Source organism: Cupressus sempervirens, chromosome 1 (assembly GCF_028749045.1).
Source record: "Cupressus sempervirens isolate cs-2001-9-10 chromosome 1, ASM2874904v1, whole genome shotgun sequence".
NCBI lineage: Eukaryota > Viridiplantae > Streptophyta > Pinopsida > Cupressales > Cupressaceae > Cupressus > Cupressus sempervirens.
In genome coordinates, this window is record NC_143118.1 from 427,612,960 (window position 1) to 427,631,712 (window position 18,753).

The 18,753-nt window shown below is 34.8% G+C and overlaps 1 protein-coding gene and 1 long non-coding RNA gene across 10 annotated transcripts in view; one reads left to right on the plus strand and one right to left on the minus strand.

Annotated features, from left to right (window-relative positions):
• Nucleotides 1-18,753, minus strand: part of LOC149578099 (kinesin-like protein KIN-7E, chloroplastic) — a 377,239-nt gene that overhangs the window by 136,443 nt on the left and 222,043 nt on the right. For all 9 annotated transcript variants that reach the window (XM_089827536.1, XM_089827546.1, XM_089827542.1 and 6 more), the window contains exons 13-15: nucleotides 17,949-18,056; nucleotides 17,662-17,793; nucleotides 17,201-17,371 (exon numbers count right to left, since the gene is read on the minus strand). In XM_089827536.1, coding sequence (XP_089683662.1) covers nucleotides 17,201-17,371; nucleotides 17,662-17,793; nucleotides 17,949-18,056 — 411 coding nt within the window. The remainder of the gene's footprint in view (nucleotides 1-17,200; nucleotides 17,372-17,661; nucleotides 17,794-17,948; nucleotides 18,057-18,753) is intronic.
• Nucleotides 1-18,753, plus strand: part of LOC149578100 (uncharacterized) — a 383,937-nt gene that overhangs the window by 119,547 nt on the left and 245,637 nt on the right. Inside the window, exons 4-5 of the long non-coding RNA XR_016364209.1 lie at nucleotides 11,996-12,061; nucleotides 14,753-14,843. This is a non-coding gene — a long non-coding RNA (uncharacterized LOC149578100). The remainder of the gene's footprint in view (nucleotides 1-11,995; nucleotides 12,062-14,752; nucleotides 14,844-18,753) is intronic.

Below are 18,753 nucleotides of genomic sequence, written 5' to 3' on the forward strand. Positions count from 1 at the left end.
ACACAACAAAAATGAACACAATAAGGGCGTTTGAACTATTTCTTTATTCAAGATTCAAAGAATAGTTCAACAACATTCATCCAACTGGTTACAAAGTGATCTACAAGAAATATTATGAAGAACTCCTAAGAGATCAAGACAAAATGCTTTTTTTGCAAAATCCCAGAACCCTTGAAACATATTTACAACTGTTTTTTATAGAGTTCAGGCATAACTCAAATCTAAACTATGGAATTCAAACCCCAACCAAAGGTGGAGTCAAATTGCAGAGAGCAGCAATAAATGAATATCAGAACTAAATCTGATCATGAAATACAATCTGTTGTAATGAAGTGACAAGAAGGGCAAAACAAATGCACTCAACTGTAAGAAATCAAATCCCATGAGATTTGATCATTACAATCATTAATGAGACCTGGAGATGCATATAGATGTCATGCAAACAAGGCCAAAGATTTTCGCTCAACATTAAAGAGCAGTCCTTGTAATGTATTATGACCGCAACAAAAGAAATCATGTCGCTATCAAAAGAAAATGTGACATGGGATATCACATGATGTTAACCTACCGGAAAAATGTAGAGTCGACATGCGTGGAATAAAACTGATTTGCCCCCTATAAGATGAGTTGTCAATGTAGATTTTCATTCTGAAATAGATGGCTCAAATGCTGCAAGAAATCTCCTCAGCAAGTGATTAAAACCAAACCGTAGATCAAGATCACTTCATTCTCCAACGGACAACTGTAATACACTTCAAAATATCTAAATATGTATACAGATCTAACGATCAAGAGTAGTCCAGCACAAGAAGGATCCGCCATGTGGCATGAACTTGTTTGTTGGTACATTCCCAAATGTATGGTGGAGGAGGCAGCATGTGATTTTGCGGATGCAAGAAAAGTCACTCCCCAAAATAGCAAAAATGGTTCACGTAGAATGTTAATCCAGTGCGAAAACACATGTTAACCAGCAACTCGGCAAATGAAGGAAAATGAGCTAACTCAGTCAATAAAGGAACAGAACTAGCTCGATCAATTAAGAAACTAAGTTAACACGAAATGTTAACCCGACCAAAAGCATGTTAACCCACATCAAAGAATTCAACCCATTGAAGATCTCTCAGATCAGTTATCAATGATGGGCTGAATGAGGGGCAAAAATAGCCAACAGGTTCAACAACCACCATATTTGCTAATTCTATAAGTTTCCCTTTGAGATTGTTGTGCTAAGGTACAAAAAAAATGTTACCTGTCCCTTGATTGTAGATAACTTTAATTTTATTGCTTCACAACAAGCTAAGCTCCTTTGCAATGAGCTTTGGCTTTGCTGCTAGCGTCTTCTTCACCTTCGAAGGCCCCTCCTTCACCTTAGGGAAGCTCCATATACTACACCGGTGAACAACATTCCTAGCTTTGTAATTTCTATTTAGTATGGTAGCTCCTGATTAGCCTTCTCAGCACATCTAGCTGCTCAAAAAAAGCTTAATAATAAATTCCTCTCTTTGAAAGTATCCTTCACAACAAATCACAAACAACATTCATCAAAAAACAAAAATGCCTAGGATGTTTATTATTTATTTAATATTATTTGTTGAGATTAATTATTATTATTATTTCTTAAGCTTGAGTATACTCGAACCCAAGATCTTCCAAATAAGAGGTTCACAATTTATCATTGTGTTGTAGACTCTTGCCTTCATAATGATGTTGTTCAAGTGAATACTGGTGAGTAGAATCTCCCATGTAGAGGGTTTTCTGAGGTTAGATAAGAAAACATTTATATGCCTGTAATCTAGTTTGTGGAACAACCAGCTCCATTGTTCATATTTTATTGCTTCTAGCCATATACAATGAATGTAAACTATTTGACGATATGCCTTATTCGACTTATGAATGCTATATTGGATTTATGGCAATTATATGTTCAAGAAAATTTAGCTTCTATTACTACAATTTTCATGTGATTGCAATCAGAGAAATTCCTCATAACAAGGTGGAAGCAAAGTGCTTCACAAAATTTTTGAAGAAAAAATCAGTAATATTGCAACAATGGAACAAAAATCCTGCTAGGGGTTATTATGTTAGAGTAAAGCGTTAATTTAATTTCATTTATTAAATTACCTTTACTCTTTAAAATTTTTTGTTTATGCACTTACATTTCCATTTAATAATTATAGTAATTATTAAATGTCATTTACCTCTTAGGGTTTTCCTTTTAGGTTTTTTGATCTCCTTCTATAATGATTGATCATTTGTAAATATATCTCATTCTTTTAGTCTAATAATATAATTTGCATATTCTCAAAAAAAAATTGTTGCCTCTTCTTTGTCTTTCCTTCTCTATGATAGCTTCTTGCATGCAGGTGTCCTTCTGGTTTTGTGGATTTGTATTGCTCAAATCCTACATGGTATCAGAGCTTGACCTACTGTAGGTTGTTCTTATTTGGACAAAAAGAAGAACGAGGGTTTAACAGAACAAATCTGCATTTTTTGGGGTTTTTTTGTGAAAATAGGGGGTCTCTCATTTTCGGAGCACTTAGAGGCCAAACAAACCTCACCGTTGGATTTAGAAGATGTTAAAACCCCTATTTTCATGTAAAATTTGTCGATTTTGGACAATGTTGAGTGGGGAGGCAAAAATCAGTGTGAAAACACCGTTATAGTCATCTTAACCGTAGCAGTCATCCTAACCACAACGACACCGCTAGCGGTCGGCCTTCTCACTGCAACAACCTCCGCTAGTTCGCATCACCATGGTCTCGCCCACCACAAGCTCTGCACCACTCTGACGCCACCCAAGTGCCTCTACCGTTAACTGTGCTGCCCCACCCTCCACGACCGATCTACTCAGCCTCCAGCTCGTAGTCACATGGCGAGGCTAGGAGCTAGTGCCCTTTTTTTAAAATAAATTATTTTTTAAAGCCTTTTGGAGGCCTTCACAGTCTTTTCGCTTTAACTTCAGCATACGAAGGTGTTTTTGGGATCCAAAAGAAACACCAAAAACCTTATTCAAAGACAGATGATTGTGAAGCTATTTTTTGTATTTCTTTTCAGTTTAGTACTTGTTTTTCACTCGAAGTTAGATGATGCCTTCTATCTTCCAAAGGGCATAACTTGCTTGTTTTAGCTTTGCTTTTCGATTTGAAAGAAGTGTCAGAAAGCTCTTCTCAACAACTTTCCAGATTCTGTCATTTTACCAATATTTTTTATCAAGTACTTGTGATATTCAATTGAAGTCATTTTGCTCTTTTCTTGTATACGCATTCCTCCTACAAGCTAGGGTTCGGTTTTTTGCATTGTGGGGGGTATTTTTTCATTATTTTCTGTTATAATATCAGTATATCCGAAAATTTCAAAACATTTTTTTAAAACAATGGCCGAGACCTCTTCTTGTCTAGTACTTCTAAACCCACATAACTATCACACATGGAAATCTGCTATGCAACGACTTCTTTGTTCAAAGGGTTTGTGGCCTTATTTAGATACAGTGCAACTAGTATTTCAGAGTCAATATCAGACTTTGCAGCACAAGAATAAGATGGATGAAGCCATGGGTTTGATTTCTTTGAATGTTTCAGACAACTTACAGTTTCATCTTGATGAGTGTTCCACTCCTCGAGAAATGTGGGACAAGTTCAAGGACTTGTTTGGTACCATCAACGAGTTCAGAGCACTTCAGATTGAGGCAGAGCTTACTTCTCTTGTACCAAATGATTTTCCCTCTATTGAGGATTTTCTCATGAGGTTCAAACAACAGAGGACTTTGGTACAGGGATGCAGGAAAGAAAAGACAGATAAAGATTGCATCTATCTGATTCTATCAAAGCTTTGAAGAAACTTTCAGATTTTCTCTTCTACCTTCCATTCCACTATGAATGCTTTGGGTCCCATATTTTCCATGCCAACCTTTGAGGTTCTTTGTGATCGTTTGACTCGAGAGAAAACTAAGCTCTCTCAGTTGGATTCTCTCACAGGCTCATAGACTTATGCATTGGTAGCTCAACCATCTCCTGGGATGAAGGAGAACAAACATAAGTCACATCCTACGGAGTCTCAGATTGATTCTAGTCCTCACATCATATCAGGCCCACCTACTCCTAAGGGAGATAAACCAAAGCCAAAAAGACTAAAGTGTGCTTATTGTAATAAGCCCAATCATGATGAGACATGTTGACATGAGAAGAAGTTAGATGGCTATGCCAAACAGGTTTCAAATTTGACAACTCTCCTTCAGAAGAGCAACATTGATATTCCTTCTACTTCTCACAGATCTTCTCCATCATCATCATTTTAGTCAGATGGTAAAGATATAGGAAAGGGTCATGCACTATGTGTAACTACTACTCCACATTCTTCTAGATGGTTACCGGATTCAAGTACTTCACACCATATGGCATCTTCTCAAGATTTGTTCCCTTCTTTTGAAGCTTCTCCTACTCCACACATTTTGATGGGGAACAACACTATTAGGACTGTATGTGGAAAAGGTTCTATTGACATTGATAATGGTACATTTCATGACGTACTATGTGTTCCATCTTTGTCCTCTAACCTTCTCTCTATTTATCAAATTACACACAGTGGGATAGGGAAGACAATTGAGTTTGCACAAGATTCAGTGCACATCAAAGACCATGAGACAAGCCATATTGTTGCTACAGGGACTGTTGATCATTCTTCCCACTTATACTCTTTCTCTCATTTTGGTCCACCATCTCCACTATCGGAGACTCACTCTCCTTCACGAGAGGCTTCCGAGGTGAAGTCAGGTCACTTGAGCTTATGTGTTATTCCTGAGACCAGTATTGTGACTTCTACACCTCCACGTCATGTTCAAATTCCATATATGGCACAAGATTACTCTTCAGCATAGCCTACCATTGTAGCTCCAGTCATTGAGCCAACTGCTACAGTTGTTGAGGATATATCAGAGAACTCTTAGATGACAAATTCAGCACACCTATTATCCCACCTCCACTGGAGATTCCATTTCAAGTTTCTTATGCATTCTCCTTTGAGTATCAGCTAGGACTTCCAACTTCACCTTACATTCAAGGGTTTCACCCTCCTTGTCCACTGCCTTTGCTTCTTTCAGATTGGAGCCACATTGGTATGTTCATCGACACAAGAGTTCTCTATTCTGGGGGGCTATGGAGTGTCAAGCCTCTATTATGGGGGGTTTCAATTTACTTATGGTTTTGAGAGAGTCTCTTGAGACATATCATTTCTACTTTTTTCTTTGCTATCTCTTTTTGGAGTAGGGTTTTCCCACTTGGTTTTCCCTATTTCTCCGTTTCATAGAGATTTGGTTGTGATTGGGTACCACATCAAGCCTTCTAGCCAAGACCCTAGTTTGTTTTAAGCATCGTAGTTTCCTTTCTTTTTTTGCATTGTTTGTAGCTGCATTGTTGAGCATCTTAAGGGGGTGTTAGAGTAAAGCATTAATTTCATTTCATTTATTAAATTACCTTTACTCTCTTCTTAAGATTTCCCTTTATGCACTTGCATTTCCATTTAATAATTAATTAGTAATTATTAAATGTCATTTACCTCTTTGGATTTCCCTTTTAGATTTTTCGATCTTCTATAAGGATTGATCTTTTGTAAATCTCTCTCATTCTTTCAGTCTGATAATATAATTTGCATATTCTCAGAGAAAAACCCTTGCCTCTTCTTGTCTTTTCTTCTCCGTGACAGGTTCTTGCATGCAGGTGTTCTTCGATTTTTGTGGATTTATATTACTCAAATCCTACATATTACAATGATTTAAGAGCATTCACGATTTTCTATGATGCAAATATTCAAGAATATTCTAGTATGATACCATAAAAAACATTAGTAGATACTCAGAGAAGCTTAAAATCACGTGGGTGAAGCGAATACCTAAACAAGTAACATCTAACAAAATCGTAATTAGTTTCACGACTAGACCATTGCAATCTAGCCTCCTATGAAGGCGAGGAACCTAGACCATTGCAATCTAGCCTCCTATGAAGGCGAGGAGCACCGCCTAAGATTGAGGAGCAAAATATAGTAGTAGATGGCATTACAAGTTGCAAAAAGAATAGAGCCTTTGCATTAGAAATTCAAGCAAAAATGTTCTTGACAAATTTTTGCAATCTGAGTATAACAAGTGAACCAATAAATGAACATATACCTATAACAAATCAACATCACAGACAACATAAACTAGGGAAGTTAACCCAGCCCACCTCTGATGGATCAGATAGCTGTACAACTTGCACCTGGAAAATTGGACACTTATTTATCACTTATACCTATGTTCAAAGAAGAAGCTATTAAGTTCACCACCCTCCATCTAGAGAGCATATCACACAGATAGTGGTAACATGGGTTGCTCACTAGAGGTCACAACTTTATCAATTGAGTTAAGAAAAAGCTTGATTAATAAATTTGATAGGAAGGAACCAAGGATTCATTTCAAGGAGTTGAGTTGGCTCAACTAGAACAATATAATACCATGAAAAACTATTTTGCATAAGTTTAGAAATTGGTTGTGATAGTTCCTAATGTCTGTAAAAGGATGTTCATTGTTATTTTCATGGAAGGTTTATCTGAATCTCTAAAAGGTTTCAATCCATCTTGTTTATAGGAGAACATCAAGATATTCCAAACACTAAACATTTTAGTGTCAAAGAGCACATTAGAGTTGAAGGTCCCCCTTTAAAAGAAAACATTTTAGAAAGGATTCGCCCAAACAACAAATATGTCATCCAAAAAAGAGGAAGAGACCAAGAATGAATTGTAATGCCCCCTTTCTCGTCCATCCCAACATCCTTGGGGAACTCCAACTTTCTTGGAGAGTGACAATATTATTGGGAAGGTATTCTTGTTAAGTCCTTAAATTTGCACCTTACCAAATTTAGTGAAATGAACTGGAAATTTTAGGTAACATGGAATCACTCATAGGTAGCGGGATTTTCTAATTGAACTAAGTGAATCTCCAGGTCATAGGCCGGCTCCTTGTGATAAGAACCTAAGCTCTTATTACTGAAATGAACTGAAATTGATGGGAAAGGGGAAAAAATATAGAAATGAACACCTAAAACTAAATTTGAATTAAATAGGTGATACACCGAAACTTGTGGATATTGAAGATATGATTGTTAACAAATAGTAAAACTTTCCTTGTTGACAAACACTTCAATCCTATATTGGTTTGCATCAATATTTCATAATAAGGTCTTGACAATGAGGGTTAAGAAATAAAAAAAGCATTCACATAACTATCTCAAAACAAAAGACACAAATTATAACATACAAACAAAGTACAAACTGCAACTAGGTGATAAATGAGACAAAATAATAAGGAATCCTAAAGACTCACTTTCCACTTTATCAATCAAATACTCTCACACATACAAATAGAAGAAAGAAGGCTAACTTTCAAAAAAGAAACTGTCACAAAATGATTCAGTGCATGTATTGAGTACCAAAACTGAATTACAAAGAATGCAAAAAATACATCAAGGACACAAGGCAATCTCACAAAACTCTCCTCTGCATAATCAAAAGTTCAAAACTCTCTAAACAATCATAGTCCAATAGACCAAATACAAACCCCATTGGGGTCGAATCCATGAAACAAGGCTCCAAAAAAGGTGTCAATACTCATCAAAATGATGACCGATTGACTAATAAACTGCACTAAGTCATAAAGTAACCTATGACTCACTCCTAACTACCCATAACACACCAAAAAATGTCATAAAGATCCTTACAGCTGCCAAAGCCAAGTCAAACTCGACTAACAATCTCCTAAATTCCCTGCATATGACTCCAACCGATTGAAGCATGTTGTCAGTCAAGATTGCGCCTATAGCAAGATTCAAAATCTATCCATCTTGCTGAAACATGGAAACTCTCTTAGGTGGTGGGTTGTCCTAAAACGAGAGATGAATCTCCGGAAGCTAGGCCGGTTCCTAAGTTGTGATCAACTAATACTAATTTAAACGCGAGATAAGGGTAAGAAATGAATAATAAGTAATGAAAACTAATTCTAAATGAGATGATACACCAATAGTTTTGAATGTAACTTTGATTAAATCAGCACAAATTATGAAAAAGACAATTGATTCACAATACTCAGACAAACACGTAACCACAAAAGTGTTTCTATGCAAGGACCAAGATCTTCTGCTTTGAAAGGGATACCTAGGTTTCACCAATTTTCTGCAAAAAGACAATAATCACAAACATAGACCTGTAATCACACATATCAAGATCCAAATTTGTAATAAGGAACGTAGCTAAAATGAAGGCGAATACAACATTAAAGTAAAAAATCCACAATATTGCACAAGAATCAATGAGAAGGAACCGCTGAATCTCTATAATCAATACTGAAAAACAATCTCTGCTACAAATGCCCTCACAATCAACTCAAAATCTGCAATGTGCAAAAATCTGAATCCGAAAGAAGGTCTCTCATAATGACGTGAAAGTACAATATATAGAAAAATAACCCTAATTCGGATTCCAAGATTATGCCTAGAAAAAATCACTCAAACATAATGAAAACTATGAAGAAGCCTCTGAAAACTCCTCTCAAACACCTGCCCAACTGATGGATAACTCGAAAATTGCCTCTAGCTCCTCAAAATCATGCACAAAAGCCCAAACTCGGATGCATCAAATAACCCACAAATATAGCATGTAAAACTGCTCCTAATTATGCAATATATGCATAAAATAAGCTCTTAATATGAACTGCATGCATAACTGATCATAACTGCTCCATAGACCGCTAAAAATAGCACTCTATAACCACATCAATGAATGAAAATCTGGAACTGTACTTGGCCTCCAAAATATCCCTTGCTAATTGAATGTTCCTTTTTTAAATAGCTTTCCAACCTTCTCTCCTTGCATTTAGGCATAAAAATATTTAAAACTCTTATAATTTTCATTAATTAATTAATAAAATCAATGGCCTTATAATTACGACCACTTGACATATTAATTTTACAATCAAAGCTCATTTTATTATATTAATTTAATATTATCATATTTATTATTATAGTTTATCATTCTTTTATAAACACGTTAAATATTAAATTAATATTATAAGGAAATTTTTTTTTTTATATTAATACTAATATGTTTTAATAATTAACGTATTATTTGTTAATTTAAAACATATTAAAACTAATATAAATAAAAGGATATAATAATTTATTTTTTATTAGTTTTATATGTATTAAAGAAATGATAAAGTATCATTCACTACATACACATAAAACTAATAATAAAAATAGAGTTTCACTTCTAACTCTTACCTTATGGACCCGAAACTTTCATCAAATATGGCAAAGGAATAAAATATGAAAACATCCAAAGGCAAAAGTAGAAGGCATTTGTCTTGTTTCATTTTTGCTCATTCACACAAGAGCAAGAGAGAGTGTTTTTTCCCAAACCCTAGTTGCATGGAGACTGGTCTATGATTTTTATGGGCCTTTTTTTGATACCATGCTGCATTCTTCTCCTTTGTGAGCTTTTTTCTTGTTGTTGGGCATGATTTTGGGTTATATTCTGCTGTTGGTAGCTCAGATCTGAGTTCTTGGATGCCGTTTTTTCCTTGACTAGGCACGATTTGGCTCCTCTATGGCTATACTGGTCATCATATTTACTTGGACGGCTCCATTCACTGTTACTAGGCATGATTTTCTAGGAGTTTTAGGACTCCATACATGATGCAGATTCTAGGCATTCATTTCATGGTTTTTATGCATGCGTGAGCCGGCTTTCTAGGCATGATTTATGCTGCTGGAAGGATTTCATTTTCTTAGCCAATTTCTTGTTATACTTGTTCTTGGACGGCATCTTTCACTGGCCATACTGGTCATCATATTTTCTTGGATGGCTCCTTTCATAGCCGTGAGCTACTGGTTTTATCCATGGCCAAACCTGGGTGATGCTATTCTTTTCTGTAGACGCCATGGGTACTTCAGATTTTGAGGGTTTATTTTACTGATATCTTGTTGGACGTCATTGAGCTTTTTAGCAGTGAGTCTTATTCTCCTTTCTCATTGTTTTCCTTTGCTGAATCTAATGACAGATACTTGCTTTTCCTTTCAACGAGGGTTTTATTTTTCTCTTAGTCCTATAATAAATGGTGAACAGAGTTTCTTTGTTGATTGGTGCCCTTTAATTTGCATGTATGTAATGCAAGATCATATAACTTCTTTTCACAAAAATAGGAAATAAGGGTGCTGAATGCTATCCAATTAGGAGAAATTTTGAACTTATCCATTTTCTTGAGTGTTTGAATGACACACTCCATGTCACCTACTCTAGAATAAGCCTTCAATAACGTATTCATCATTGCTAATTCATAATTAACTTGTATACTCTCCATCTCCTTACCTAGCTTCTTTACCTTTTTTCAAAATTGCCATTCTTAGAATAAGAACAGATCATCTCATTATATGAATACCCATCTTGAGGGGTGTAAGAAGTGAATTCCCATCTTGGTCTCTCTTGTCTTTAATGGCTTCATTTTCCTCTCCTTTGGTAAACTGGTTTAGAGCTTCAAGTTCCTTCTAGTTTAACATGTCCTTATATTTGTCAAAAAACGTTTGTTGACTGGATATCCTCTATTTTACCTACCTTGGCAAGTTCATGCATTACTGTGCAATATGGCATCTCATTAGAAATATGGCCAGAATTATTCAGTTCAGCGAGCACCTTCTTTGCTTTTCCAAAATACCCACTTTTAACATATACCTTCATCAATGAATTCAATAGTACCTTTTGGATCTGCTGTTACGATTTTTACTCCGTTCTAGCTGTGAGATTTTGATTCAGCTGTGACGCCTTTTGTTCGTATCTGCTGTTACTGTCTGATGCATATGCTGATTTTATTTTTTGGTATTTTCATTCAGCCTTTATGAATGTAAATGCCTTTGCCATTATACACTTCTACATTTTCCACTTAGAGAAACTCCATAATCAGTCATATTCTTTGACTGGACTCTTATTACTTTCATGTGGATCAGAGTATCTTTTACAATTTGTTTTAGAATGAACCTCTGTCATTAGATTCCAGTGGGCTGCTTGATGTACTCGGAAACTATTTCCTTGTGCCCATTCATGATGTTAAACCGTCTGGAAATTACTTCGTTATAATTCTGTGATAAGTAGCATGACTACTGATCCATTGCTAATATGATACTGAGATAGTTTATGAATTATGAATAACACCCTTTGTTTCTGTTAAAACTTATCACATCTTACTTCCCCTTTTCACAAATGTATGCTGAAGTAAAACTTATGATCAACAACAAGTGAAACAAAAAATATACCTTTATCCACCTTTCTTATATATTCGAAACTTATAATCCTTTAACCCATTCTGACTGATCTGTGCTGATACAGCTGATTATATCCTTATTTTTTTCAATCCTGCTGCTGTAATATATGTGACCTATGTTCCATTAACCTGTAGACCAAGAATTTCATATGTCCTCCATCATTTGATTGAAAGGTTTCATACCTGTATCTGTATGTACATCCCTTTAACAATCTCCTCTTGTCTTCAGTTTCCCGCTATGGTTCAACTAGAAGGTCCCATACTTGTATTTTATGTATGCCCCCTCAACAGTCTCTCCATATCTTTAGTCTTTGCTGCTACATGATTTGACCAAAAGGTTTCATGCTTGTAGTTTATGCGTGTCCCTTCAATAGCCTCCTCAGTCCTTCAGTCTTGGCCCCTACTTGATTCAGTCGAAAGGCTTCAAGAGTGTAATTTATGCAAGATCCTTCAACAACCTCAAACTTCATACCTGTTTCTACACATGGAACAAACTTATTAGTATAAACATGGTTTATATTTTTTAGATTTCTTTCCTTCTTGTCTTTTGGCATAGTTATCTGAATAACCACGTTGTAGGAACAATAGAGTATAGATGATAGGAAAGTTATCCATTGCTCAGTTCATATGAATTGACCCCTTTCTTCTCTTATTTTTTTGCAGGTTTACTTCCAGACGGAGATGCGGGATCAACCCTTCAACATTCAACGCAACAAACCTTCCATTCAGGCAATGGATGCCTTTCCTCTTATCTTGTCTTTTCAATACTTTTCTGTTTATACAATGTGTTTAATTCAAATATTTATGTTAGGAGCTGAGAATGCTTGTAATATTTGAATGCATTGTATTTAAGTACTGTTTAAAACATAAACACTTTGTATCTCCTCAAAATAGTTTTGGATATTTCAATAAAAAAAAATGATGCTATTTTGGTACTTGTATTCTGAATCAAAAGTGATCAGTTCTCTTGTTTATTGATTCTTGTACTTTGCATTCTACACTCTTTTCATTCTGTAATGTGTATTCTCAGCAACTAAACACACTTAATCAGCAGATAAAACACACTTAGTTTAGCATATAACATAGCAATTTAGGAGGTATGTTAAATTGGTAACAAAGCACTTGGTCAAAATCATCATAAGTTAACTACAACAATTGAACACATGGCAAATTTTGATTCTGGAATCAAAATATCGTACTTCCAAAGGGACTTCATTATGAAGACAAAGTCCAAGTTAATACATTTGTACTTATTTAGATAATATTAACATAAAATGATTTATAAAAGTATCATTTCAGCTAAAATTATTTACAATGTTAAAGTACAAATATGAAGGTCTAACATAAAATACCTAAGTGTTTGGAAAAAAACACACTTCATAGGCACTTTAAAACACCCCTTCTTGGCACACATTATGGAATAAGAAAAATAAGAAAAACTCACTAAAACTCTCAAATTTCAATACTTATGCAATACAATTGAGGGCATCATACTTTCAATCTATAACCCTAAAGTCATTCATTCCACATGTTACATTTTTGGAGAGTTTGAGGGGAATGAGATGCATAGGTTTTTTGAAGAAACAATTGATGATGGCTACCATAGAGGGTTTGAGAGCAAGGAAGCCACATCATAAGTTTTCCTCACTTCATTTCCATGGTTGACCTAGGATTTCTGTTGTGTATCTAGCATTCTCTTCCAATAAAGTACCAAATTTGAAAGAGTTAAGGCTATTTTTTGCATTCTAGAATCATTGCATTCCATCTAGTGGTTGAATTGTCTGATGTTTCAGTCACCATTGAAAGAGCTTAATAGGTGAAAGGTAACATTTTGTCTTAGGAAGCCACTATTCCTCTTTTCTTCCAGTCTTCTTGCTATTGTGTATGATTTATGTGCTTTTCCCTTCTCATGGCACGAGTTTCGAAAGGCATTGAACTCACCATAGTTACATCTTCTGTTGTTTGTTGAAGATTCAGTCACTTCTGTTATATTTTCATGACTAGAGGTAGGGTTTAAATATCTCCATTAGAGATGGCTCTTCTTTTCAATCGCATCCATAATCTTTTGATGAACAAATCATGGTTTCGTCTATTCTGATCATAGAGGGTTTTATTCATGGATCTTTGTTGTAGTCGTTCAGCTGAAGATGACTCTAATATTTTACTTCACTTCATTCATATTTTATTCCTTGGAGCTCGGTCTATACATTAGGTTGTTAGGTACTTAGAATGAAGGCTTGAGTCTTTTCCTATGATTTCCTTCATGTCGTAACTGGAATTTTCTGCTTGTATATGCACATTCTGTTGTAATTTATCTTGTCTCCATTCTGATGAAAATGCAGCTACTGTAGACAACCATTCTACTGGGTTTTTAACCATTTATCAGATCTGTTGTCATTCTGTGAAGAAAACTGGAAAACTTGGAACATTCACCATAATTCCTAACTGGGTCTTCCTGTAGCTTGCTGGTTATTTTTCTCACTGTGTGCTCCTCTATAAGTTGAAAATTATCTCTTCACTTTTTATTTCAATATCACATGTTAATGGTTGAATTGGAATCATACCAAGTGTTCTCTGCTTCACTTGTAACTACAATTTGCAATTTCCTCCATCTTCATATCATTGTAGCTTACTTGAGTATTTTGTAGAGATATCATGCTTCCGCCATTATGTTCCAGTTCAATACATTTCAGCACTTAGTCTCATATAATGTTGTTATTACTGTTTGAATAGTCATTTGAATCATATTTAACCATCCTGGTACTGAAATCTTCTTGTTTGCCTGTAGCTTTCATTGTTCCCTGAAACACACTCTCTGATTATTGTTGTTTTTAAACTTGTCCTTCGTGTTTCATCATTGTTTTGTCTAGCGTATATAAGAATATACAAGGGTTGTTTGCCTTTATTAGTGCATATGATAAATCATTTAAATTCAAGGACTGAAGGAAACTTGAAGCTTTCAAATGTTTGCATCCAATGTTTGACATATTTCAGCTGTTTGTCCATTTGTTTTTGTTTATCAACCTGATTTGCATAGCTGTATTTGTTTCATCAGCAACTTTTTTGATGTAGTAATTGCTGAAACAGATCTTATTTACAGAAGTAAAAGGTTTCATAAGTCAATACGTCCCTTTAATACTTTTGCTCTTCTATTCATACTTGTTTTGATCAGCTTCATAGGTCCTATTTATAATGGGTATGCCAGACTCAATAACCCTTGTGCGAGTGTACTGTTATATCCGTGTAGAAATAGGATGTTGCACAGTAAACAAACATGTTAGTAGTAAAGCATTTCAGTGTGATTGTTTTCCTTTCTTTGCTGATATATATTTTTATTTTGTGAAGATGAATGAGGCGAAATGAGACACTTTGCATTGCTTAGATCCATAGGATCTAACAATTATTTTCCTATGAATCCAGGGTTCAGATGCATGGGTGGGACACGATTTGAGGCAATGAATGGGTGGAAGTGGATGGATGCATGTCAACCGCTCATTACAGGCAATGAATGGTGCGAATGACTTTCTCCTCTCTTTTTTTCCTTTTCATGTCATTTACTTTGGCAGAGTAGGAATATATATCAGCAGTTTAGGGACTACTATCATAGTCACTTGTGTGAGAGAATTTTACTTTCAGCATCTTTGATTATTACTATTCTTTTGCAAATATCAGTTGTATATTCGGAATGAATAATACAAGGATATTTCCTATTCTTTCAACATGAATGAAAAGTGTTTTTCTGCAATTTGTATTATTAGCTGAAAATGATAAACATGAACACTTTACTTAATTTGATCTTTTCGGAACTGAGTTTTAACATAAGTTAAAATTAAGCAACAATTCTAATAGTGGCAGAGTTTCTGAAGCCAAGATGGGTATAATCAATAATGGTACCATCCATGTGCAGATCCCAAATTTTGGGAGCACTCCACACTTCTTCGAGAAGTGTGTCAACTTGGGGAAACACCGATTTACACACAGATCGATTTCTTTTGTACTCAATGTATTGATGGTGGGTTAGAATTCATATTTTGGTAGTAAAATATTTTTCATAACTTTGGCAATTGTGTGCAAAATAATTAAATTTCTTTATAGGCAAATTGCTATCATTACAATATCTCCAATTGTATTTAAAGTTGGTAAAAAAAATTACAACCTAGACTATTGTGAGAATGAAGTCTATTCTAAGTTATGTATTAATGAATGTGGTCCAAAATGCCTGCCTTGCAGTTTTTGTATCTATATAGGAGAAAGAAGACTTTCTTGATGGGTCATACTGTCTCAATGTTGTTTATGGCAAGTCCATCTCTAAAGAGAGTGACTGCTTTCTTTAGATCTTCACTATCCATAACAGATGTGATGTAGATCACTTCTCCTACAAGTCCAAGAGACTTTCTCAACATTGATATGACATTTCTTGCCACCCTCCTAAGTCTTAGCTTGACAAAATTATTGATTGCAAACAATACCCATCTTTCATATTCCATCAACCTCATAACATTGTATAGGAACAGCCTCGACAGCATTGTGTCGTGTATATGGATGTGTTGTAGATTTTTCTTTCAAATTATCTTGAACGGCCTTTTCTTAATCTACCGATGCTAGAATAAAAGCTTGTTGGAGTTGAGCTTCCAAGTTCCCCATGGTGCAGTTGCATACACAGTTTGGTAGTTCATCCATTCCACCATCTTATATAAATATTAACAATTTCAATCATTGTTAAATAGCTGTTTCACAATAATTCACTAGGATTTGTGATCTCTGTAAGCATGTTTTTGATTAGAGATTCTTGCTATGAGGAACACCTGTTTCATCAAACTATAATTTCCTAGTCCTTAGCATCTCGTACATGGTGTTAAAATGTGAGATGACTCTAAAGATTATTTCATATCTAAGAATTTGAGATTCTGTAAACATTGTTTCATACTTAAAATATGAGATGACTGTAAAGATTGTTCCAAGCCAGCTAAATTAATGAAAAACAAAGAGACAAATAATTAGGAATGATAAAGATTGCAAGTTTGATTAGGTTCTTAAGAGAACAATGGAATGACATTTCACTCTAAAAAATGTTCTAAAAGTTTCTCTTGGTTGTCAAATGACTCCAAATGAGTTTCCTAGACTTGATGTAATTTGTATTTACAGTAACACTGAAGTTATGGATAAAGCAGTAGGTTTGTGTTGAGTGATGCTGTAAGGTGAATCATACAGTCAAATTTCTGGTCCCTTAAGCTTCTGTAAGCTCTTCCAAGGCTCCACTTTATGTATGGCAAGTTGAGGCTAAGAATTGCTTCTTCTTAGTCAATGCTAGCTAATATCTTTAGGATTCTACTGATTCTCAAATCTATCATTCTCATATTTGTGAGTTCCAACTAGACAAGTAGAATATAACTTGGTAGATGGCACTCACATATATTTTCTTTTGGTCTAGGGTTCCTTAATCCGTCATTTTTAGCCAAGAAAAATGAAGCTTAAGCTTAGACATATTGGGAGAAGTTGATCCATTAAAGGTGTGGTCTGGAGTCAGAACTTGAAAGATACAAATTTAAGAAGCATATATTGTAACAGTAAAATTAATTTTCTTCGACAAGGTGGTCTCATTTACCAAATTGCTGTCTCACTAGGTGGTGACCTAAAAAATCTTTACTTTTATCCTTAAATTGAATTATGAAATATAAATAAGAATGTGTAACTCATAAATTGATATCAATTATATGGCAACAAGCTCCGAATATATAAAGGTATAAAGGGTATGTCTGATAGTTTATGTCCCAACAAGGTGATGGAATGTCCTTGCTGGTAGAAAATCTTAATAACTAGCTATATATTCATTAAAGTTTTTAGAAAGTGCTCAAAAAAATCAAGTACCTCATCTTCTCCAAAAGAATGTCTTCGACGATAAAGAGGTTTTTTAGGAAGATTATCTGCAATTGTATTCTTTGAAGAAACTAGTATAAGCTTGGTAAGCCTCTGGATCCTTCCCATTAATGCTGCCGTTGCCTGTTCTTGTTCTTCTAACCTTGACTGCATTTTCAATTCCTGCTCATTTGACACAATACCCCAATTCAAGATTCTCTAGAATGGAAGTAAAGTCTAAGAATCTAAGCTAAAACAAGAATACAGAAATCTTTGAACATTTAACGGTTTCACAATCCATAATTCCTCAACTGACACAAAACCAAGCTTCATTTTCTTTTATATTCAAATGAAGAGTAAAGAAATCACATGGTATACTGAACTTAAAACTGACATAGTTAAAAATAAATTATAAAAGTGACAAGAAAGATCTAAAATTGATAAAAGCAATTCTAAGGAATGGAAGAGAACACCTTCTGCCTTAATGTAAGAAGATCCTCTTGAGGGGTAGGTACAAGATAACCCCTCTTGAATTGTTCAAGCTCCTGTTTCAAACTAGCAATCTGCTTTTGGTACTTCTTGATCAGCGACTTCTCATCAATGATCTAAACAAAATAACAATTCAGTTTCACAAATCATCTTTTTTATCTAAAATAACACAAATGTCATATATGTGAACAATTAAAACCCATAACTATCAGTCTACTATTTGAAACCATTCCAGCTAGCTATATGTGAACCCTTCTTAAACAAATCATACCCTGTTGGGAGCTGCATGAAGCTCAACTCGTTTGGCTCTTTGGGCAAATTTTAAGGTGTTGTGTGTTTCCTCCATATTACTTGAAGCTGGTGTAATAGTGCAGATAACCTGTATGATATGAGCAGGTTTAAATTGGTGTGTGATTAAAACAAACATTCCTTAATAATGATCCATAGTTTTTATGTAATTAATCTTTTAATCAAAAAAGGAAATTTACATATTTATATACAGTTCTTATGGTAGATGCCATACAAAATGAATTGCTAAGAAACACCAGATTTTCTTTGCAACCATAAGACAGCAATATAAAAACAAAAGAAATTGTATATCATTGAATTCCACACCATACAATACAACTGTATGTCTGTGAAGCTGCATCTTTGGATCCAGACTTGCAGCATGAACAATTCAATGAATAAATATACAATCTAAATTATTCTTAAAAGTGTAAGTGATTAGTAAGAGCATGGGATGCTCAAGTATAATTATTTTTAAACATACTGAACACATCTATTATTGGCTGAGACATGCCAATGTAATGTCCCCAATTTAACAGGTTTCAGGATTACGGGTATGCTAGCTCATCATCGCGACCCTTGTGAGCTAACACTTGGATGTGAGGGTCTTTGTTGTGTGACTTACTATCTATAGTTGTGTCCAATGATGATGCCTTGGGTTAGGCCATCTCAGTTTTTCATAAAGCTTTGACAATAAAAGCATAATTAAGTTTGACTTAATTAAATAACTTATGTGATTTAATTGTTCTAATTGGTGTGTTGAAGAAGGCTCTTCAATGAAAAGTGTG